The 24,286-nt window shown below is 34.4% G+C and overlaps 1 protein-coding gene across 7 annotated transcripts in view; it reads right to left on the minus strand.

Moving 5' to 3' along the window:
• The window catches only part of LOC111504869 (uncharacterized), a 40,329-nt gene that overhangs the window by 11,567 nt on the left and 4,476 nt on the right, over positions 1-24,286 (minus strand). For 4 of the 7 annotated variants that reach the window (XM_074173930.1, XM_023159580.2, XM_074173929.1 and 1 more), the window contains exons 2-5: positions 8,607-13,967; positions 8,434-8,554; positions 6,958-7,161; positions 1,269-1,502 (exon numbers count right to left, since the gene is read on the minus strand). In XM_074173930.1, the coding sequence (XP_074030031.1) occupies positions 1,269-1,502; positions 6,958-7,161; positions 8,434-8,554; positions 8,607-13,963 (5,916 nt within the window). In that variant the 5' untranslated portion in view covers positions 13,964-13,967. Of the gene's footprint in view, positions 1-1,268; positions 1,503-6,957; positions 7,162-8,433; positions 8,555-8,606; positions 13,968-14,499; positions 14,950-19,673; positions 19,832-20,029; positions 20,185-24,286 lie in introns of those variants that run through there. The other 3 variants (XM_074173933.1, XM_074173931.1, XM_074173934.1) reach the window with 3 other exon arrangements.

Here is a 24,286-nt window from a genome sequence, read left to right on the forward strand (position 1 = left end):
GAGCAGTTCAATTGTTTGATGCCTTCCGCTACTTTGCAAAGGCAACTGAACAAATGCTTGAAATTCTCAATTGCCCTAACTCAGATTGTCGATGCAAGGTTATGCTTATACTGCAGAGTCCTATAGAACAACTAACATGTTGGTTCTCGCTGAAGCCCATTAAAAATCTCTCTAGTACGCTCTGTTCGAATATCCGCTCAATTATTGAGATAATTGTGGGAGACTATTCCATTACTATTCTTGTAGATAGCTTATGTAAACACAAACCATACAACAGAAGTATTAATATAGAGATGGATAGTTGTTAGTTCACAGATGGATCAAAAACACACCTTCCGGTTCTGGCGCAGGTGTTTTCAGTCACTGACCTAGGACAGAGATATCAACCTGCCTAGGAACCTATGCGACTGTATTTCAAGCGGAAATTCACGCTATTCAATTGTGTGCGGAGAAATTGGAAAAATCCAACCTCATAGAAAAGTCAATAAAAATATTCTCGGGGAGTCAAGCGGCGTTCGAAGCTCTTGGCTCCTACCGAACAACTTCTAAATTGGTAGCAAATTGGCAAAAACGACTCTCCTCGATAGGAAGACTTAACAGATTATATTTGGTCTGGATTTCTGGCCATACTGGCCTGGAAGGCAATGAGGCTGCTGACTCCCTTGCAAAGGAGGGTGCTGCAAGCAGCTTCATCGGACCAGAACCTGTCATTGGCATCGCTTTAGGCTTTGCCAAACAAACATTGAACACCTGGATGGCTAACTCCAAGGCGTTTATTCACCCTTCGAAGCTTGATACCAAACAGTTGTTGGACTACAGTAGGGACGAACTACGATGTCTAACAGGCCTTTTTACAGGTCACTGTCATTTGAATCAGCATATGCAGAGACTCGAATTGTCGGGATACAGTGTGTCGCTTCTGTTTGGAAAATGATGAAGCAGCAGAGCACATACTGTGTGCCTGCCCCGCTGGGGACCGAATCAGGTTTTTAGAGTTCAGCAGAGCCATACTCTTACCATCTGACCTGAAAGACCACTCACCATACAAACTAATCGGCTTCGTTAAGAAGCTGGGTTTATTTGGTCGAGTGTGAATAGGTGTGAGCCACAATAGCAATGATATAATGAGATAATTACTAACTCAAAAAGACATCATGTTGAAAAAATATTGTGAAATATTATTCAAGAACAGACTTTAAGACGAATGGGAAGAATGGCGAGAACCAGTGGAGCAGAAGTTGAAATTAAAAAAAATACAATTTTATAACCTTTGTTTGTGAATCTCGGCTTTCCTCTTCATCAGAATCCTGTATTTCTATGGGTTCCGTTTTGTTGAGCACACTTCGAAATTTCAAGCTTTCAATATTTCTTTGTAAATGTGGTAACTTCTTAATCAAACCAAATAACTGAATAGCTCTACTTCGCTTCATGACCAACAATTCATGTTTCAAGGCGATATTTTGCTTTTCTTGATTCATCAGTGCGTGAATTTCTTCGGTGGCCTAGGATGAAAAATACATTTTATTGAAATCAGTTTGATAACTTTTATTAAAAATGTTGTACTGAATGGTAAATTTTATACTTCTATTTTCTGAACAGATTCAAAATATACAAGTATAGGGTTCAAAACAGGTATTTGCTCTAGCCAGGTCTTATTCCCAACATACAAACAACTCTCAAAAGTCGAAACACACGAGAACACCCAAGTTACACATCAAATACACAATCAAAAGAAAAATAAAATACCCACTTGCTGACAGCCAGATCTGAATCAAATACTACTACAACTATACAATGGCCTGGCTAGGCAACAACTTACTCCACCGAGGTCTTAGTATAATTTAAGAAAAAAGAGTTTCACAGAGGTGTATGATACATTTCTTTTAAAACAGTAAATGTTGAGGAATGCATATTCAAAAAATGTTTGTATCTTCAATAACAATAAGTAATAATAGTCTGAGATCCCAAGTAAGAACGAACTTCACCAATTTGATAACTAGGTGAAAATTATATTTTAATAAAAATATATGTTTGTGAACGTGTACCAATAGGGTTGCCGTAAAAAAATGTTCATGGCTACAATGAATTAAAATTATAAAAATTTTTTCTAATTCGACTGTTTTGGTTGCCAAACGACTCAAAGTCTAATCGAAAGTATATAACATTCACTATATACTATATGCAGTTGATTGATTGCTTATCTTTTTTTGTTTTCTGATACCTGGTAGCCACAAACGAACAGGTAAATTGATATTAGTAATTGTGCTCATCTGCTTACCAGAATGAATATAAAAGAAAATGTAGGTAATTTTATTGCGAGTAGAGTAGTATGAGGTTGGGTGTGAAAATACGTCCATAGGTAATGGTAGCCAGGCTTTGAAGTTTAAAAAATCGAACAAAAAAGTGCTTTTTATGTGGATTGAAAAATTTTGTTATTGATTTCAATTACACAACATTTCATCATTGATATTCAGAGTTATCATACCGACGATCTAAAGTACGAGGAGATACAGTTGAACAAAGTTTTATCAGAGTTTGTAGTAGTAGTAGTAGACTTTATTTTAGGAATCCTAATATACAATATATAGTTATGCATACAGTGTCACCGATAAAGTCCGCATCAAATGGGAAACTTTTTTATTTATCGTTTTATGTGAAATTTGATTTTGGCAGTCGATTTTGCTTAAGAAATGATGTCAAATGGCGTCTACAAAATAGGTCACGTGATTTCCTTAACCTGTCAAAATTGACATTTAAAAAAAGAAACATCGAAAAATGACATTATTCTTCAAAATATCCAAAAATATCAAAGGATAAAAACATTTTCTTTTGTAATTTTATACCCACACATCAAGTTTCAAACCCATAATAAGTATTTTATATTTTCACTATTTTTCCGCATTCCTGCTTTTTCTACTTATCAAAATTTAAGCACACCTGTACTAAATCATTTATTTTAACTAAACTCGTCACCGAATTTCTTTTTTTGTAATATAATAATATTTTAAGAGCCTCTCTGATGTTAAAAACAAATTTTGAAAAATAAAAGTTGTCAAACTTGATGCAAAGTTCATCTAGTTTCAACGGGGCTTTCCAAACTATACAGTACTTGAGTTTTTTAATTAGCAAATGGCCTCACAATATGAATTAGAACAAAACGGAACATTAGGAAACAATATCTTAGAGTGTTTATTGTTTTTTTAACAAAAAATACAGTGGAATTTAATCTTAATTAAAAGGAACTGAAAATAAACATGTACCTATACCTAATAGCAAAAAAACACGAAAAAAAGACTCACGACATTAAATACACTACATTTCTGTATGTCTTCCATCGCGTTCTATGCAGATAATTGTCCTTCTTGATACATCTTTTATTGAGTTGCTGAAACTCACAGGGTTTATGTTTAAAATAGAGTTTCTAATAACAGTTTCTAGGTGATTCACGTCACGAAAAGGTCTTTGTTTATAAACGATTTGTTTTAAGTAACCCCACAAGAAAAAATCTAGTGGGGTTAAATCTGGCGACCTAGGCGGCCATATTTGCTCCATATTTCGCCCAATAACTTTGCCCCTAAACATTTCTAATAGTTTATCTTTGACTTGTCTCGAACTATGAATAGGATCCCCGTCACATTGATACCACAGACTGTATCTTATTTCAACCGGCATATTGTCCACTATATCACTGATATCAGTATTTAGAAATTGCAAATAATCCTGAGAAGTTAAATTGTGTCTAAAAAAGAATGGTCCCATTACCTGATTATTTAAAACACCGCACCACACATTTGTTTTAAATGAATATTGGTCCCGACATTCTATCACAAAATGAGGATTTTCCTGAGCCCACCACCTACAATTCTGGGAACTGACTACGCCGTTCGATGTGAACATTAGTGTTATTAGTGTCATGTTATTATGTCATGTTATTAGTGCCATCCACATTTTATTATAATGTTCTCAGTTTTAACCAGTGATCCAGTATCATGAGTGTTCATAAATCATCGCATTTTCAAAGTGTTTTAAGAAAACAATTCTTCTCATGCTTGCTTCATATACATAACCTCAACTTTCGTAAGTAATGTACAACAAATTTTGACAATTGTTAATTTTCATCTTATCATCTAGAGTTCCTGAAGAAGAGTCAATAAAGTCTCGAAAGCTTGAACAGAAAAAAGAGTTCTCGTTTTTCTCTGTCTCCGACTGCACACCTGTATATATATATATATATATATATATATATATATATATATATATATATATATATATATATATATATATATATATATATATAGAGTATAGCTGCTACTATCACATCGAATTACATTACAATTATCTATGTATATTTCAGCATTGCTAACATCTGGAGTTGTTCTCGCTTCACTTAAAACTATCAGTGCTGGATTATAACTTACAATATCTAGAATAATATCAGTCTTATGAGCTACTAAACTTCCCACATTTACATAGACAATATCCTGGTTGAATTGTACATTAGGAATCACAGGTTTTTTTTCATCACTTCCATTGTGTCATTCTATTATTGTAGGGATAAAGTTAATGTACTTGATAGTTTTCGAGTTGTCTCCTGTTTCAATAATTTCTTGAAGTCTTTTTTTCACTACTTTATAATATTCCCTTTGTTTCACCGTTTGATCCCCAAATATATTTACTGTGTGCAGTGATTTACTTGAGTATTTCCTTTGCATCGGCTGGGTTTTTGAATGTTACTTTCAGAAGTCTACATTTATCTTTTGAGAACTTGCCGATTCTTTGCAGTCTTATGTTGGTGTCAGTCAGACTAACATCTTTGAGAATATTCATTACAGTTTCTTTCTCCTCGTTTAATCTTTCTATATGGTTGCTTTTGAACGATTCCTTAATATTTGCTATCATAACATTAACATAGGTTAATTATCACTCCTCGTGTTACAAATAAGTGACTGTTTCAAAACAAAAATTCATTGAAGATTATAATGCATTAAAACTAATCAATACAGTTTAATACAATAAAAAAAAACTGTTTCAAATCTGTTTTTCCGTTAATCAGCTGTCGCCCCCATACGAACGACAACTCTCAGAATTGAGAACTTGTGCGAGCTGAAGACTAACGAGGTCTAACCTTTTAACGTGTGATTCCTACACTGTATTAATTAGTTTTAATATAGATTTTCATCGAGTGTCGGCCAGTTTTATTCAATTATAATGCATTTGTTAAAAATCTATATGTAAGTAAATAATTAATCCGCTTTTGTTTATTATAATAGATTGGTTTGAAATGTTATTCATGAGAATTTTGTCAATGATTCAACTTCAATTTATTGTTAATCGTTCTTTCATTACTTCAAAAACTATTATTTTTCAAGGCTAGAATTACATAAACATTTTAAACGTTATTATTTTATTCAATCAAATAAATTATATAATCAGGTGCAACCCAGTACTTCTTCAGCTATTGAATATGCAAGTTCACCACAAAAGAAAGTAGAATGATGAAAATTGCAATTGGTTTTTCGATGGTCATTTGAAACCAAGATTTGATGGAGATCACCCTTGAAAGTAGAAAATATTTTGCAAATAACAAAAACTTTTTCTGACTTAGAAGATAAAGATATAACTTCCGACGATTCCGATCCGGAATAATTTACAATTATGACACTGACATTTAATCACTTTTTTATGTAAATATTGCTTGACAATAAAGTTTTTTTAGTTTCATATTATAAATGTGTAAGTTAATTCATTTTTGAAAAATGATTTTCCTTTTTTTTATTTTGAGGACGTTTTTTTATTACACTCCAAAATGGCTCTCTATAGTATATTTTTTTCCTTGTGTATACTATGAATAGGAAACATGCACACTCTCTCATATTTTACAGGCCAGTAGCGCGCAGCTGCTATGCTATGTCCTCTTTTATCGCATGCAACAAAGCCTGGCTACTGTTACCTGTGAACATATGTTCATGTGCCTCATACCTCATTACCTCATACTACTCTACTTGCAATAAAATTATCTACATTTTAATTTATATTTATCTTGGTAAGCAGATGAGCGCAATTACTAATATCAATTCACCTGTTTGTATGTGGCTACCAACTATTAGGGAACAAAAAAAGATAAGCAATCGATCAACTGTATATAGCGAATGTTGTATCCTTTCGATTTAATTTCGAGTCGTTTGGCAACCAAGACAGTCAAATTTGAAAAAATTATTATGTTTTATAATTATAATTATTCCTTGCCATGAACAATTTTCAACGGCAACCCTATTGGTACACGTTCACAAACATATTTTACTTATTGAAATATTATATTCACCTGGTTATCAAATTAGTGAAGATCGATCTTACTTGGGATCCTCTACTATATGATTGAAGAGAATTAAATTGAGGCTAGTAGGACGTGGTTGAATGGAATGTGAAGCACCAAAAGTTTCGTCTGCTACTACGGCAGACATCATTCTTGGTATGTGCGTTTCCTCAAGGACGAATGCTATATATCGACTAAATGGCGAGCTATGTGTTCACTCGAATTTATGATTCAAGAGGGTGGTGGGAATTCTGGAGAGGGCGATGGCGGGGTGTCTACCCCACATACATACCACTTATTATGTCTGCCGCAGTAATAGACGAAACGGTTGGTCCTTCAAGTTTCATTCGACCACGGCCTACCAGCCTGAATTTTCTTCTCTTCAAGCGTGACTCCGGCCGTGAATGTATATGCTCTTATATAATAATTTGATTTCTATAAAGAAACAAATTTTTTTAAAATGACGTTTTTCCAAAAATAAATAAGGGATGCTCACATTCGACCATTATTAAGAAAGTAAATTTGATGGATGCTGATGTTAAACATTCGCATAAAAAATTATAGAAAATAAATTTTGAAGTGCCAACATGGGTAACTATCAGGATTTGTACATCTACCATGCATGCAAGTTATATTTATCTAACCGTTTTCAATATTTTGGAAATATCATATCCACTGTTTCCACCCATGTTCAGTAAAGATGCCAAGCTTTCTATTCGTTTTCCCAAAAATAGTTTAGCTCGTTTGGAAAACATACTCAATATGTCATCTCTCGACTTTCCCAATTTTTTCAAACAATCATCATTTGTCATTGTTGTTATATTTTCGAATCCAAAATCTCCACATATCTGAAAAATACATCAGGTTAGTCAATCTACACCTATGCTATGAGTCATTTGCTTGATAAAATATATATCAATCTATATTATTTTACTCATCTATCTATATGGGTAATTGTTTTATATATGGATAATTTTCTAATTAAATATGTAGGTGTGCATATGTACATTTTATAATTTGAATCGATCTTATGTAACGTGAAGATGTTAACCTACTTTATAAATTATATAACCCTTTTATAGGCATCGCTTATTGTAGTTAATTTATTATAACAATTTTAATTACCAGAGGAACTTGAGCTCAACAGTATTGCATTCATGATCTAATAGATACACGACAGACCTGTTTCAATCTGCCACAGCTAGAGATATTATAGTGGGGCATGAAAGCAACGTTTGTATTCCGTTGTCCTTAACAAGAACAGTAGGCGTGAACACTTCCTTACAAAGTTGTTATCTATGGAATTGAGCAAACTTAAGCCAAACCCAAATTATAAATCGCCTTTTGTTTCTCTGAAGCTTTCATTGTATTAGATGACAAATTTTGAGTTATTTTAGATCACATACCCACTTGACATGTCTATTGCTACACAATACATGATCATAATAGTAATTTGTGTCTACAAAAGTCAACATGAATATTTACAAATTGAACTTTGATATTAATATTAAAAATAACCATTCATATACATTTCAGTGATTTCAATGACGATTTTTAAATCCAGATAGACTCCAAGAACATAGGGTCTCGAAGCGAATGAATAGTTGAAAACTACTTTTTCAAAACCAATCTTTAAGGGAAAGTGATCAAGTAGTTAAAGGTTTGTGTATGAAAAAATAAAAATGTTTATGCCGCGGAGGCTTCATAGTATAAGGAAAATTTTCACTTTTAAGACCTAAATGAAAATATACAGACCAAGTGTTGAATATGTGAAAAAAAATTAATTTTAACATTTCACCTCTATTTTTTCAATGCATACATAAATACGCGCACTCACGCCACCAGGCGCACGCAGACATACACAGGTATATATTAGTCTAATGACCAGTGTTCAGCCATAAAAAATGCATTTCAAATGTTTTTTTTTCTAAAATATTAGAATGAGTTGTTGAGGAGAGAAAAATCATCTTCTAATGCATTTTTAATTCTGTAATAGTGTAAGTTATCAACTTGAGAAGATAACTATTATGTTTATTTGAAAACATATCTATATTTTTCATTTAATTTAGGTATATACCAACAATAGTGCTGATATGGTCACTCAAATAAATCATACTTACATAATGTCCACTCAAAACTGAAGCATCAATAGGATGGGTATTTAGGAAATCAATTTGAGTTACAGTAATTATATTTATCTTGAATGTTTCTGGGACTGGTTGTAGTAAAGCAGAAAATCGCCTGAAAATGGTTTATTAAATAAAAACTTCAAGAGAGGTAATCCTTTACTTACTCTTGCAGAAAATCAACAGCTACTGAGGTATTAGAAAACCTCAATAACTTCTCTTCGAATGGCCATGAAACGTCAATTTTTCCAGAAGAATGTTTGTATGCTCCAAGATACCCAAGATGTGGAATATTGCTAATTATATACAGATTAAAATCTTCTGGTTTTCTTGGCGGAGCATCAAGTATCAATATTTGTTCTTCGTTGTGCATAATGACCATGTGTGGCAAATCTTCATTAGACGTGCGTTTCTTTGAATTATTTAGTACTTTTGATGCAGCATTACTTCTATCATCCTCACTGGTCAGGTCGACAGTTGAAATATTCAATTCCTTTTCTGGATATCGCTTTCTTGAATAGGGTCGTTCAATCAACCAATGTCCACATTTGTAGTCGTTTTTTCCAGTCATTTTATTAAAATCTTCTGTAGATGTGAGAGACTTATTCACATACCGATAAGTTTCAACATCATTGCCTGTATACTGCTTGAAATAGGGACCAATGAAAATCCTATCGATATAGCTTTGGTCAAAATATATCCCAAATTCAACATGATCATATCCACTTTTTAAAGGATCATTAGTAACTTTCACTGTACATTTATTATCTCTAGCAATCCTTCCTATCCGAACCAAATCAGTATATCTTATTGAATAATCTATACTAACAAAGTAGAGGTAGGTAAAGTCAGAATTTAGGTAAATCATACGCCATTTACAAACAGGATAAATTTCTGGCAAAGCAGCCCACATATATAACTTATCCTTATCAACCGACATCTCTCCTAAATGACCAGTAGATTCTTCAACTAATTCTTGAAGCTTGTAATTATTTTTGAAAATATTGAGAGTTTGATAATCACCATTCAAGTCTCTATGATCGAAAATATCTTTTTTCTTTGAATTATCAACAGACTTGTCTTCCATTTCTCTACTCGCCAGATCTTCTTTGTTAAATTTTCTAGTGCAAACACCACATATTTCAAAATTATTTTTGATCTCTTTTAAAATGAATGAAACGCTGTCTATTGGATAACAGTCAGGAAGTCTACCGTGCAAAATCCATGAAATCACATCCTCTGTTCTTTCTTCTGTTATATATTTACTCATTGTTCGTTCCAATGTTTTAATGTTAACATAATTTTTGGGAGCTTTCTTATTACTTTTGTTAATGAGGAGGCGTGAAGGTCGATTTACAATACTCCAGATATTAATTTTGCCAGTTTCAAAACTTTTAATGAGAACTTTCCATGGTATTAATCGTGCGTAGCCATCCTGAACAGTTTTTGGTCCTATTTTTTTCAATAACTCTAAATTTTTTTTATCAACAATAATTTCGCCATCAAACACTGGTTTGACTTTCACTTCTCCTGGTGGAAATGATGAGAACTTGTTTCTGCGTTGAAGAGCACCATTTTCATTGAAGAGTGCTAATGATGTAGATGTAGAAGTGCTATTCTCTCTACGTTCACTGAGCGTTTGTTTACGTTTACTTTTGACTTTATCAAATAGTATATTTCCCATACATTGCTCAATTAATTTTTTTTTCAAAATATCCGCCTCGAAAATTTTTAGATCTTTATCCATGTACTGAATTTTTGCCTTATATATATCAGATTCTTTGATGTTGTAAGAGAAATCATTTTTCTGTTCATTCACACCAACAGTTTTAGTTTTTGGATACTCTGATGGTAATCCTCTTGTCCTTGCACAGTCATCTAGTTCTACCTCATGAAGTATTTCATCGGAATATTCAATATAATTTTTATCATATTTTTTTTTCCTTTTTATTCTCATTGGTCTTTTAGAATTGGACGAAATATTGGTACCCACATGAGAACTAATACTGTCTGATGTATTATGAGAATCGTCATTAGGCTTGAAATCTTCAACTTCGTTGAAAAGTTTGGACAATTTCTCACTTCTTTTTTCTGCATAATTATCATTCGATTCACTTTCTTCTCTTCCACCACGTCTGTGTTTCTTAAAATTCAGTTTTCTGGTATGTTTACATAATTCTTTTATTGATTCTATTTTGTTTTGTTCTTCATCGTCTATTCTTCCAGTAAACTTACCATGAACTTTTAGATCGTCACACCTCTGTTCTGAAATTATATTGCCCTTCATTGACTTATATGGAATGAATGGTGATTTTCCCTCACAATAACAATCGTACAGATTATGCATTAAGCAATATGGTATTATTTGTGATAAATTTAGTCTTGGCAAACTCACTGTACATTTTCTTGAGAAGTCATTGTCCGGTATTTGAGTAAAGAAAGTATCAGAACCACTATCTACGAAATCTGAATATTTAGCAGGAGTTTTCGTATTTCTTCTCAATTTACTTCTCCTACCCAAGCCAACCACTATTGTTTCATTTTTTGTATGAATGACAGTTTGAGTAAATTCTCGCTCTTCTTTAGCCAAATTTTTTTTTGCTTCATCTTCAATACGGTTAACTGTATGAGATGACAATAAATCTGTACCAGCTGGTAAAGTGAGACTATGTTCATAAATCAAATCTTTTTCTTTTGGACAAGTACAATTGAACATACATTGAACCAATTGACAGTGGTAATTCAATATATTCTCACATTTCAAACTTTTACACACACACCCCAAGTGGCAGTGTGGCTTTTCACAGTTTTTTTCTGTCTGATTTTCTTCTACCTCAACATTCACTAGTTTACAGTTAAGTCTCAGTAACTCGTGTTCAACCTTAGTCTTCTTTTTATGTGGTTTTTTGAAAATACTCACATTACTGTCAATAATAGGTGATAACTTTTCAACCAACTTTCCTTCATCCTTTATTTGAGATTCATCATCTTTTATAAGTGTAGGAGCAATTTCCCTAATTTCAACATATCTAATTAAGTCATCAATAACAGCTGCAACAGTATCTCTGGAATTTTCATGTTTATTTACAAAACTTTCTGTATCATAAACTGTGTTTGACTTTCTTTTCCTAACAATAACTTTTTCCTGTTCGTTATGATATTTTAGAGGAAATTTGAACGACTTCGGCGCACTCAAATTATTTTTATTTTTAGTTTTCAAAACAGACAATGCAAATTCAATTTGCCCACTATCTAATTGTCCATCAAATATTTTCAACCTATTTATAATATGATCAGGAAAGGGAAGCCCAGTTGTTGGTACTACCTCCAATGATATTTCAGGTAGAATTTTGAAATGTGTTTCCCAGTCATCATGGCCAGTTATCTGAAGTTCACTCTTTTTACATAAAGGTCCTGGACGATACTTCACCCCTGCATTGATTTTTTTCTCTCCTTCTAGTAAAGAAAATTTTCTTCTAGTGTTGATAGGTGAGCTATCCTTCATCAAATTTTTACATCCAATATTTGCTATGCATTTGTCATGTACTTTACTCTTAACCCACAACTTTTTATTGTCAAAAAGTACAAAACTTCGATTGAATTTTTTATTCAATTCAACAGACTGTTCCTTCGGAAATAGGTTGGTCTTTTTCAACTTTTCTAGTTTTTTCAGTTCTCGTTTTTTTTCTCTCTCCAATAATTTTCTTTTCTGAGCAACAGTTTTAGCTTTTAGTGATTGTGGTTTTTGAGTTTTTTCTCCAGAAAGTGTTTCAAGTTTACAAACCTTTTTTAACAAAAGAGGACCTTCATCTAAAATATTTTCTTTCAAACCCTCTTCAGCACCACATTTGGGAACCATATAACTTATGTTCAATTTAGAATCTCCTACTAAAAACTCATCTAAACTGTCACTGACAAACGGAGATTTTTTCTCAAATTCGCTAGTTTTATCTCGAAATGAAGGTTGAGAATTTCCATTAAATGGTGCAATTTTGTTGTCTTTTCTCCCTGAATCTATATGAACTTGATAACTGTCCGAATTTGATTTCAATTCGTCATCATCGCGTTTGAGAGAACATTTCTGTTTATTTATAATTTTTCTAATTTGATCTAGCACAATATGCTGATTATCATCTATATCTTTTTCAAAATTGTTGCTGCTGCATACTGAATTTTCTTCTGGTTGTTTGATGACTAAGTTTTTTTCAGTATTTTCTTTTTCGTCAAACTCTACACCACCTTGAACATCTGATATAACAAATCCTAACTCGTTAGTTTGTAAAAACAGGTGATTTTCTTTCATCAAGTGTTTTGAACTGCTTATTTTTCCACCTACAGCTTTCTTTGTACCACCGTCTTTTGCCATTATATTTAATAATTTTGTATTGCACTCAATACTATCCACTATCTTTGTTTGGGGTTGCAGAAATTGTTCTTTTTTTCTTGTTCTGAGGGAACTTAATTGTAGTTTCAAATTATTTCGAATGTTTTCTACATTTTCTAAACTAACAGTTTCGTCTCCAGTCAAACTTTCATTATCAAATGAAGGAGCAAAATAATTCTCATCACTAATATCTTCATGACTTTCATCACCACTTTCATTTTCATTTTTTGATACTTCTTTATAGTCCGAATCAGATGAAGTCTCAAGAGCCATAGTTTCCGGATGATTAATATTTGTGAGTTGAATTTGATCTTGTAATTGAACAATACTTGGAATTGTCGTGTTATCATTAAAGCCATTTTCAACTTCGGCAGATTTTTCATATATTCCTTCGATTTCTCTTGAAATATTATCTGTTTGTTTATTGCCTTGTAATTGAAAGGGTATGCATCTTGGGTTGTCATCTTTAGTTAATGGAACTTCAGTTAATTCATTTGATTCTGTCTCATGTATCTCAGTATGGTGTACTTGTTTCTCACTTTCAGATTCAGAAATTTCTTTTTCAAGACAAAGTACTTTGATACGTTTCCGAGGATATGTCTCGACATATTCAATTTCCCCAGAATTTCTCTCGAAGTCGTTTGTTTCTGACGGTCTTTTGGAACCAATAACTGATTTTTCCTGACAAAAACTTTTTCGAGGATACGTTTCCAAATACTGAAAGTTGTCTGAAGATACTTTGGTACTATATTCCTCTTCGAAGTCATCATCTTCCTCATTATTTACTTCTATTACTCTAACTTCCATTATTTCAGAAGTTTCATTATCATTCGTTTCTCGAGCTTCTGTTGGAAGTACATCATCAGAGTTACACCGAGTATTCACTGTACATATGTCATCTATTATTTCATTTATTATGGAGTTATTTGTAACATGCGCTTCTTCCTCTTCGTCATCAGTATCCGAAAATGGTTCAGCATTTATTTGTTGCAAGATAGGTTTATTTCCTTCTTCAATGTTTTCTTCGGATCTCAATTTTATTAATTTTTCCAATAAAGCATCACGCGACCAGCCCGTATTCTTTAAAAATTCTTGAATTGGATCTTTCTCTGCTTCTTGAATTGGATCTTTCTCTGCCATGGTGCTGAAAGAAAAGTATTTTTTTTAATCAGATATTTTTTGAATGGAACACATTTTTTATCAAAAAGGAAAATAAGTAGATACTCAGCGGCACATTTTTTTTTTCGTAATGAATAGTATGCAATGAGTACAACTAGAAATTGAAAAATATACCACGATATCAAAATTATATTGAAGATAGATAAGTTCTTCAATACTCTGAGCAATTAGAAGAAAAAAATACAAAACCGGGATGCCATGGTCATTTGAATTTGTATCGATACACCATTCTTCGCACCTATTATACCGCTTCCTTTTATTTAGAAAGAGAGTGAATCACAAGCAACAGATATTTGTTATTAGTCTTGAAAATTGCGAAATGAAACTTTCTATGTTTTTTACCACTAACTAACGTTCCTGCAGTTTCGTCCTATACGGACATTTTCAAACGACTATATAAACTCGTTTGAAAATATCCATGAAAGGACGAAACTGCAGTAAAGTGGTTAAAAAACATAGGAAGTTGTATTTCAAAGTTTTTATAATGATTTTCTAACACGTAGTAACGGCTACATCCATCAATTTATTAGTGGTGTTACTTCTTTGAGTGTCGTAATCAGCAGTTGGTAATATCTGTATCATTTCTTAGCCTGATGATTGTTCAGAACTAGTCCAAAATGAAGGTCTCTAGCCAGGGGAGTTTGTCTTCAACGGAAGTCTCTAGCATATGACAAGTACGTCAACGTCGTATCCTCTTGACGTTTACAAAACTTCCAATCGCATTCCAACATTTATCTTACATAGAGATTGTCACCATTATGACTTGTCGTACATATTGAAAAACTTAGAATTGACGAATATATGTATGCTTCGGACTGAATATACTTTCTCCGACCAACTTCATTTCTTATTTCGTTTGACACATACATGCTCCAGTTACTCATATAACTCTCTTCATCACAAATAAATCATTCAAGACGAGCCCTTTTTCTACGTCAGACTTTATCTGTCAGATATTTCTTTCTCTACGGCTGTCATATTTCGATCAACTCTATATCCACTTTTCTAATAGACTCATACAAGCGGATGTATCGATTCAATAACAAGTATATTTTTTTTAAGGACATTTAAGGAGAGAATACAAACACTACAGGAAATTCCTTATGGCGTTCTAAGAGCGGTGGTTGTGCGAAAGTAGCGATTCACGTTGGATTTGAATTGCTGGATTAAATTCATTCGGAAAAACGTTCTCAGAAAGTTTATTCCACATACACGCAGTTCTCCGAATGAAAGAGTTCTTAAGCAGTGAAGTTAGAGGTGTACTGAGTTGAACCTCAAAACGATGAGCAGCCGCAGTCCGTCGCGTATTTCTAATATGTACATCACTTGTGTGGAATCAAATGTGCCAAGTCACTTGAACACCTCCCGTGAAAGTATCTATAAAAGAGGTATCTCCAACCTTTCTTCGATGTTCCACTATCAAGGTTGCAAGTGATGTTCGAATCTCCAATAAGGCGGATGGCTTTTTTCTGGATGGATCCAAGCACTTCATGGTATGCTTTTGGGCGGAGCTCCATATATGAGAACAATAATCAAAAGAAGGTCTCATCTGAGCTTTATAAAGCATCAAAATTTGCTGAGGTGTGTGCAGTTTTCTGGTTCGGAACAGTGTTCCAAGCTTTTGAGAAACATTTGCAATTCCAGCGATATGATTTTGTCAAGACATATTGGTATCCATTTCAACCCTGAACAAACATATCGAAGCAGAAACTGAAATTGTCCTGACATTATTATATCCGGTTCAGAGACATTTATCTTTTTTAAAAGAAACCTGTTTACTTTCGCCTCAATTCGAAATCACCTCTAGATCCTCATCAAGATATGCAACCTCCTGGTGCCATATTGAACATGTGCATCTGGAGCCGATGTCCTGGAATCCAAATAGAATGACGAGACAAGTGTGCTGTCGTCAACAAAGCAATATATTGGATTCTTGGTTTTTTTCCAGTCAGTCAATGACCTACAATAAAAAAAGGGGTTGGAGACGGCCACTTGCAGGAAACGTTCTTTCAGAAAGCTGGAGAGCCATACACAAAAATGATCCGACAAGCTATAGCATTGAAGCTTGGACAGCAAACCCTTATGCCACACACAGTCAAAGGCTTCAGAAATAGCAAGCGCAACTAACATCTCTTGACTCTCCATGTTCCTCGATTGCGTTATTCCAAATATGGGTGACATACGATAGAAGGTCGCCTGTTGATCTTTGTTGCCGAAATCCGTGTTGATAATCGCTCAAGATGTTGAAGCTCTCCAAATATTGAGGGATATAGTGGTTTACGTATTTCTCTATGATTTTTGATATCACTGATAGCAAAGCGGATATGATGTGAAAGTCCATCGGAAGTATCTCACACAGTAAAAGGTAAGACCTCGTTAGTCCTTAGCTCGCACAAGTTTCTCAACGTATGAGAGTTGTCATTCATATGGAGGCGACAGCTGATTAACAGAAAAACAGATTTTTTTAAACAGAAACAGATTATTATAGAGATTTTCTGAAAATAAAGTCCAGAATAACATTCACATTCTGGCCGCAAATCAATATTTTTCTTGCATTCGTCGCTAGGTCTGCAACATTAAATTGAGATGGTAACCAATGTCATTGCGATTCATTGGAATTTTTTACATGCAAGTACATGGAATGTTTTTTTGATTCACTTGGGCAGCTTTAAATTTTGCTTCTGAAAATGAAATGTGGACTCTACCATCTTCAAAAAGACCACTGCTGCATATGCCTTTTCATCTGTGTCGTAAATAAATACAAATCAACTTTGTTGATTAACGGTGAATTAGGGAAGTAGTATCTGTGGATATTGGCAGGAGTGAAATATTGCAATTGGGTCAATTATTTCAGCTAGGCGCAGAAGAGGTTTTCTGTTACAGCTTGATCCCAATCAATGTGACGTCTCCATATATTTGTTGATTAAACATTTTAGCACACTTGATTCACTGCGAAGAATTTTCGTGGTTTTCTAGAAGCAGTAGTATCTAAAGAAACGATTTGTGCATGCCCTTCGTTGTGAGTTATTTCATTAGTCCATTGGAACCTAAGTGGAACAACGGGTCCTGGAAATTGTAATCTATGAACTAAGTCTTTCTCAATCATGGTGAAAGTAAATCCATCATCAGAGAGTGCTTAAGTTGGACCATCTCCAACTGGTCCTGGTAGAAACACAGGTGCGAATCGTAATTGTACGTAATTAGCACATACGTTTTGGTTTGATTCACTATATTGTTCAGCCTATGCATTACATTTTGTAGAAGATGCAGTAGAGAATATCTGCCTCCAAAGTTAGCCTCACATCTCGATTTCAAAAAACATTTATTTGACATTTGCCAAGATTTATCCAGGTTCAGAACATTATTTCTTCTTTCATTTACTGGCAACTCAAAGCATTTAGTTTATTTTACCATTACATGTATTAGTTTCCTACTGGTTTGATTTTGCAAAGAGCTACCTTTTTAGGAAAACATGGTAGTTCCCATTCTGATATGATTCTCATACAGACTACTTCTTTGAAAGCGGTCATCGACTTGAATTATTCTTCAAACCAATCAGAAAAATCTATTATTGACGTTTGGATTACCTTCAATTCGCGCTAATATTTGAAAACTTCTGTTTGTTAGGAAGTTATTTCAACAAATTTGCTCGTAGCTCCGGGTTGTAGAAATATACCTAGATGAAAACTGATGTTTTTAATGATGGTTACCAAGTTATATTAATGGCTCCCATTAGACTCCTTTGATTAACTTTACTAACTTTTTTCACCTTTTTTATCAGTGACAAACTAATCCACTCGGGTCCATTTCTTGGAAACATAAAAAGAGCTTCCACATTTTCTCTTGTTTCGTGATTCAAACTATCTCCATCAAATAACTCAAATCGGTTTATACATCATTCAATAGACCACTCACTTAAATCAGCAGAGAACTGAGTTGAGTCCTTCATTCTTTGTTGCAATAGAATTTTATTTACGGTCTTCTCATTTTGTGCACATTGTTTAGCAATATCTAAAAGTAACTGTTTATTCTATCCACTTGGAACATGAATACTCTGTCTTAACTATGTTACCCAATTATCGATAACAATTGAATTAGCATGAAAATGTTGAAAATAAGATGAGGACACCTCATTTCTCAATTTATCAAACTACTTGTTTCGCTTTTATCTTTCCTCGTATTTCACCTTCTTCCCATGAAAACTAATATTTCAATTCTGAAGCTTTGAGCTTTTCCTGAGGTTCTTCTTCATCAAATTTTTTGTTATCAACTCCATTTGTATATCAACAGTTCGGACAACACAAACTTCATCAATTTGTGCAACTGATATAAATCAACAAAGTAATGAAAACCAAACGATGTGGCTTCTGCTCCAAGCTTGATATAATAATGAAGAATTGCTTTAATTTTTAAAATTCACTAAAAAATAAGCCCATGTTAAAATTTTGAGTCAATGTTTTCAAATTGATCAGCATTTTATTAATTATTCTGTGAAAACACTACTTTTTATATTTTATTTTTCAACTATGATATCTGGCAATTCAAATATTCCATGCGGAACATTAGACAGAGCTATTTCCAATATGAAATGGTCACGGTTGAAATTTTTTTTTTGTGTAGTATAGAAGAAACGGATTATTGTTATTGAGCTGCAGCAATTTAAGTTGAAAAGGTTTTTAACGATGTTATAACATCATCTATAGCTGATAACATTTCAACCAATTTGGTTCAAATAGAAAGAAATATGTTACATATTAGATAAAGCTAGAGTTCGTTAAAATAATTAGATAACTTTATTTTAGTGGTAAACAATTGCACTCTTTTGAAAATAAAACATATGGCATAAGATTTACAATCAATTTTGTAAAATTTTTGTTACTTCAACTATCTAATGAATTTCCCTCGAAACTATTCTTCCATAAGAGGAACCTTGTTTCGGCAATATAGAAAGGTAGATAGTTAAATAAGCTTGTGTTAACATGCCAACTCTTGAAAAGTATGTAAATATAACGAGCATAAATGCATTACACAAAATCACATAGATAAGGAATAATATGTACCACACATATTTTGACAATAACATTTTAATATTTAATGAATGAAATAATGAACAAAACCACCCTTGATGCAATCTATCAAGAAAAATGCATCCATGTAAAGAGGATTTACTGACAAACTCATCGATGGTATAAAAACATCATTTCATTATTTTTCAATCTTTCACATGAGTTATTTTTCATTTTTTTATAGGCGACTAAGCTACTCAGTCTAAGCCAAGCTACTTGACAAATGACAAGTGTAACATGCCATCTGGTCAAAGTTATGATTGAAAAATCTATTCAAATTTGACAATTTAGTTGTTGTATTACTGTTAATTTATATTCCTCATATTGATTGCTGTATTAAAATGAAATGAAATCAAATTACAAAAAAAACAAAAAATATGTATTCTGCTGATTAAACAATATAATAAACCTACTTGTTACAAACGGACCTATAAAATGATTTATCATTAAGCTGCCCGTTACAAACAAGTACGTTACGCGCCTTATTTATGCTAATAACCAGGATTTGAATCTTTTTAAAATGTTTATATCTATTTCATGATAGTTTGCAAAATCCATAAAAAATGTTTCACTTCATATAAATACCTGCATATTTACCCACTTACCTATCTCTTATAAGAATTTTTCACATATTATTCACCAAAATATGTCTGTTAAACAGAAAATATATTTTACCACGTGGGCATGAGTTCATGAATCATAAAAGTAAACAAAATGTCGCCCATTCAGTATTCAGACTTGTATAAAAACATTGAACTGTCAAAGACAACCAACCACGCCTTTGACGCCATAGTTTTGTGCAGTTTTACCAACTCGAAATTCAAGTTATCAGTTAAGACAAAAGAAAATCAAGTTTTCAAACAATGTTTTGATTTTGTTAAAGTTCTCGACCTTGAATATTCTACATTGCATTTTATCTGTTTACTGTACCTATAACCACATAAAAACGTATGATACCTACCGTTTATTCCAATTAATAAAAGTTTCAGCTGATGGAATGAATTATTTCAGTAACTTGTCCGCTTGTTGAATAATAATGAAGTTTTTTTGGAATCCCGATACGTGAAGGTAACAGGAAAAATATTTCTCAAAAATGCAGTTATGCAACAAGACAATGAACAAATCTTGGTCTGCATAGGATCCCGGCAACCGGATATTTTACTAGAGGTTAGAAATATTTTTCGTGGCTGTTCATGATATTCTTTACAAAATATAAGCTTCGATATGTTATGTGTTCATTCTGCTAAATCGAAACTTTCAAACACAGGCAACAATTCCTTAGAAAGGAGGAGACATGTAGTTGAAGTGGAGAAAACCAAACAGGCAATTGAGATAAAAACATTGAAAAATCAACTTGAACTTTTGGAATTGGAAAATAAAGTGCCAGGGGGTGAGAATGCCAGGCGCTATATATATATATATACATATATATATATATATATATATATATATATATATATATATATATATATATATATATACAAATCCCAGGCTACAGGGAATTCTAGGTCTTCTAACTGGAACCACAAATGTGCGATTGGCTCCTATTGTTGACTCCGTGCGTTTGTGTTGTTTCCTGATTTCGGCAAACAAGGAATTCCCATCTTTACACTTGGCTGCACCGCGCTGATGAGGCCAATAGCCAGAAACACGTGTCCGCGGTTTGCCCCCTTTTTTGAGTGTTGTGTCCACAAATTGTTTAATTTTTGATTTATATCATGCACACTCGATAAAATCTCTATTTGCATTTATCCTGGACCCGGATGTCACGCAGGTAGCTATAGCTGCCTCCGTGGTCATGTTAGATGTAGCCTGGGAATTCTAGGTCTTCTAACTGGAACCACAAATATGCGGTTGGCTCCTGTTGTTGACTCCGTGCGTTTGTGTTGTTTCCTGATTTCGGCAAACAAGTGTTTCCCATCTTTACACTTGGCTGCACCGCGCTGATGAGGCCAATAGCCAGAAACACGTGTCCGCGGTTTGCCCCCCTCTTTTGAGTGTTGTGTCCACAAATTATATAATACTAAGCGAAAAATGTTATGATTATAAACCTTCAAAACGACAAATTCTTAAGACAGTTATGTCATTATTCAATCCTTTAAGACATATTGCAAATTTCACAAAAGACTAATTCACTAATTTCTAGACAATACATTTGGCGAGTTGGAATTGGTGGGGACGACAGCATGGATGAAGACGTATACTCAAGATGGAAACTATGGCATAATGACTTGAAGCAGATAGAAAGCATTTCCATACCAAGATGTTATTCTTCAAATATTGCTGATCCAGAGTGAATAGAGCTGCACATCTTTTGTGATGCCACTAACAAAAATATGCTGTAGTGTCTTACCTTACCAAAAAATCAGGTAGATGTGTATCTAATCATGGCTTGAGCGAGGGTAGCACCTACAAAGATTATTTCCATCCCACGTTTAAAGTTAGGTTATGTTAGGTCCAAAGTGAGTGGTTCTATTCGACCATCCACCGCAACAAGCAAGGGTTTATTGTGGCTCACACCTATTCACACTCGACCAAATAAAACCCACTTCTTAACGAAGCCGATTAGTTTGTATGGTGGGTTGTCTTTCAGTTCAGATGGTAAGAGTACGCCTCTGCGTAACCCTAAAACCTAATTCGGTCCCCAGCGGGGCAGGCACAAAGTATATGCTCTGCTGTTTCATCATTAATGAGGTTAGTCGGATAGTAAAGGTGCAAAATTCCCACCTTGATACCCGCGACAACCTTCCCATATGAGGGTTTTTGCACGTTAACTACACCTGACGATGCCTTAGATTCAACCGTGCAGGGCTTTTTCGCCTGGTGAATCATCACTTGAGCGCAAACCTGCTCATGGCGGGTTTGTTCCTGCATTTGAGACAGATTCTGCGTACGCCGCTCAAGAACGTTTGAAATTACAGGCTACAGTAATGAGAAGTAAATTCTTCAAAACTATCCGAGACACGTTGAAAATATTTTAATAGTCTGACTCAACCACTGTTCAGATGATTGGAATTAGGTTTCGTCAAGGCTTAATTCTGCTGATATTGCCCCTCGATCTTATCATACTGAGGATGGCAATGTGATGAACTACTCAAACTGATATAGAGAATCTGAAATGCCGAAAATTTTCTAGCAAAATGCTGTGAACGAACGAACATTATATCATCATTATATCAAACGATTTTTTTCCCGTTTGATACGTACCACTGCCTGGATATTCAGTTTTGTAGACGTTTTCCAGTGCAGATCCAAAAGATCTGATACCAAATGGGGTCCCAAGGAATTCACGAATTACCATGTGACACGACTTACATCGGCCAGACGAACAGGCGAATCAACATACGCAAGGATGAACACAATTTATTATTAGTGGGACAGGACACATCAATTTCGAGAACATAAAAACACTAGCAAAAAATGAAAACTTCTACTCTCGAACAATCATGGAGGATATCGAAATAGAAAAACGACCTGGTAGTATGAACAAGAGGGATGACGCGCAAACATTACCAGCAACGTGGAGATCCAGAAGTGTATTCTTATAACACAAGTTATTCCAATATTTCGATAAAATGTATTATCATCTTCAAGGAAAAGCTACAAAATTTGTATAAAGGTGATACAATATAGAAATTATTATGAAAGGTCTCAAACTTACTGTTAGTGAGGTTGGCCGTGTCGAAAAGAATGTTACATTTAAACAATTGAAACATGTCAATACAATAAACAAGTCACTACATTAAAAGAGGTTGACTCATCACTGGATACAAAGAAGAATATTGAATTAAAATTTACTAAAAATCGGTATTTGTTTTAAAATTATGGATTACCGGTAGAAGCCATGTGGTTGAAGAACAAAGAGAGAGACAAAAACCAATTGACAATGACAGCTGTCATGTAATTCAGTTTGAGAAAGTGTGTTAGTTTGTCGATGATAAAACAATGGAACAAAAGAGAACTATTATGGTGCAAGTGTGATCAGAGACATCTGCTGTTCTATAAGTAAATCAATGAGAAAACCCAATGATAATTCCGGTTTTTCATCATTTACTTTCATTTAACAACACCTCTTCACTTGTTTTCCTCAAGACCAATGAGGGTGTTGTACATTAATTAACATATTCGCTACATGCAGAAAGGCAGCGAACATCGTACATTTGCGCTCTTAGCTACGTCACAATTGGTGTATGGCTACCAGTGGCGGCCGGCGTTATTTTCTTTAGGGCATGATTTACAACACAACTCCCTGAGGTTGTTCGCCCTGAACAACAAGGAGACATGTAAGGACTCAGCCTTACTTCTCAGGCTTACTTCTGGGTAACAATTGGATTCTATACACCAGAACGTTTATCTGTTTGGTTACCAGGTAAGGTCTTTGCCATGGTCTCTGCAATTTGGGACAAAAAACTTTCCGACGTTGGGGTTGGTAAGGTTGGGTAAGGCTACTACATCAGGCCATTTGGAAAAGTAGTTCATCACAACCATAAAGTACTTTTACCGGATGTGGTCATAGGGAGTGGTCCCAGAATGTCGACTGCGATTCTCTCAAAAGGGCACCCACTGAGGTACTGTTTCAAGTTTCCTCTTTGCCTTGTCTTCGGACCCTTTTTCGAATAGCACAAGTCACGCACTCTCGCTAGAGTTGTATTCACTCCGAAATGCCCTCCAGTGCGACCATCGTGAAGCTGTTCAAGTATATTCGGATACACGTTTTAGGAAGAATTATCTGGAATTTCATGGTTCTTCCATTCGGGCTTTCACATTTCCGAATGAGTAGGTCGTGTCGAATGCAAATGGAGTCCCATTGGACCCAGTATCCATTTTCCTGCTGGCCGACTTGGAGATCTCTTGCCATTCTGGCCTCACTCCTTTGTCAATCCATTCTCGTACAGTTTTCAAGACCGGATCCTCTTTCTGCGCTACGATGATCTCATGCCTCGTCATGAAGGTACTGACACCCTAAAAGTTTGTTAATGACCTTACCACACCATGATCAGGTGATTCCTCAGGTTTCCTGTCCGTATCCCTGGACAAGGGACCCTTACAGGTTGCTACCCTCCGGGTCAGAGGGAACCCGAAGCGGCGGGCGGTAAGGGAGTTTATCTCCCTATCACAGCTGTCCATGAAGAAGTCTCTGCCCGCTACCTTATCACGTCTGGAACGCTTTGCAGCGGTCTGGCAGTTTTCCCAAGGTCCTTCACGAAACGCCGGTAGT

Source organism: Leptinotarsa decemlineata, unplaced genomic scaffold (assembly GCF_025532065.1).
Source record: "Leptinotarsa decemlineata unplaced genomic scaffold, Ldec_3_MD MMD2_tig00000505_RagTag_RagTag, whole genome shotgun sequence".
In the NCBI taxonomy this organism is placed as follows: Eukaryota; Metazoa; Arthropoda; class Insecta; order Coleoptera; family Chrysomelidae; genus Leptinotarsa; species Leptinotarsa decemlineata.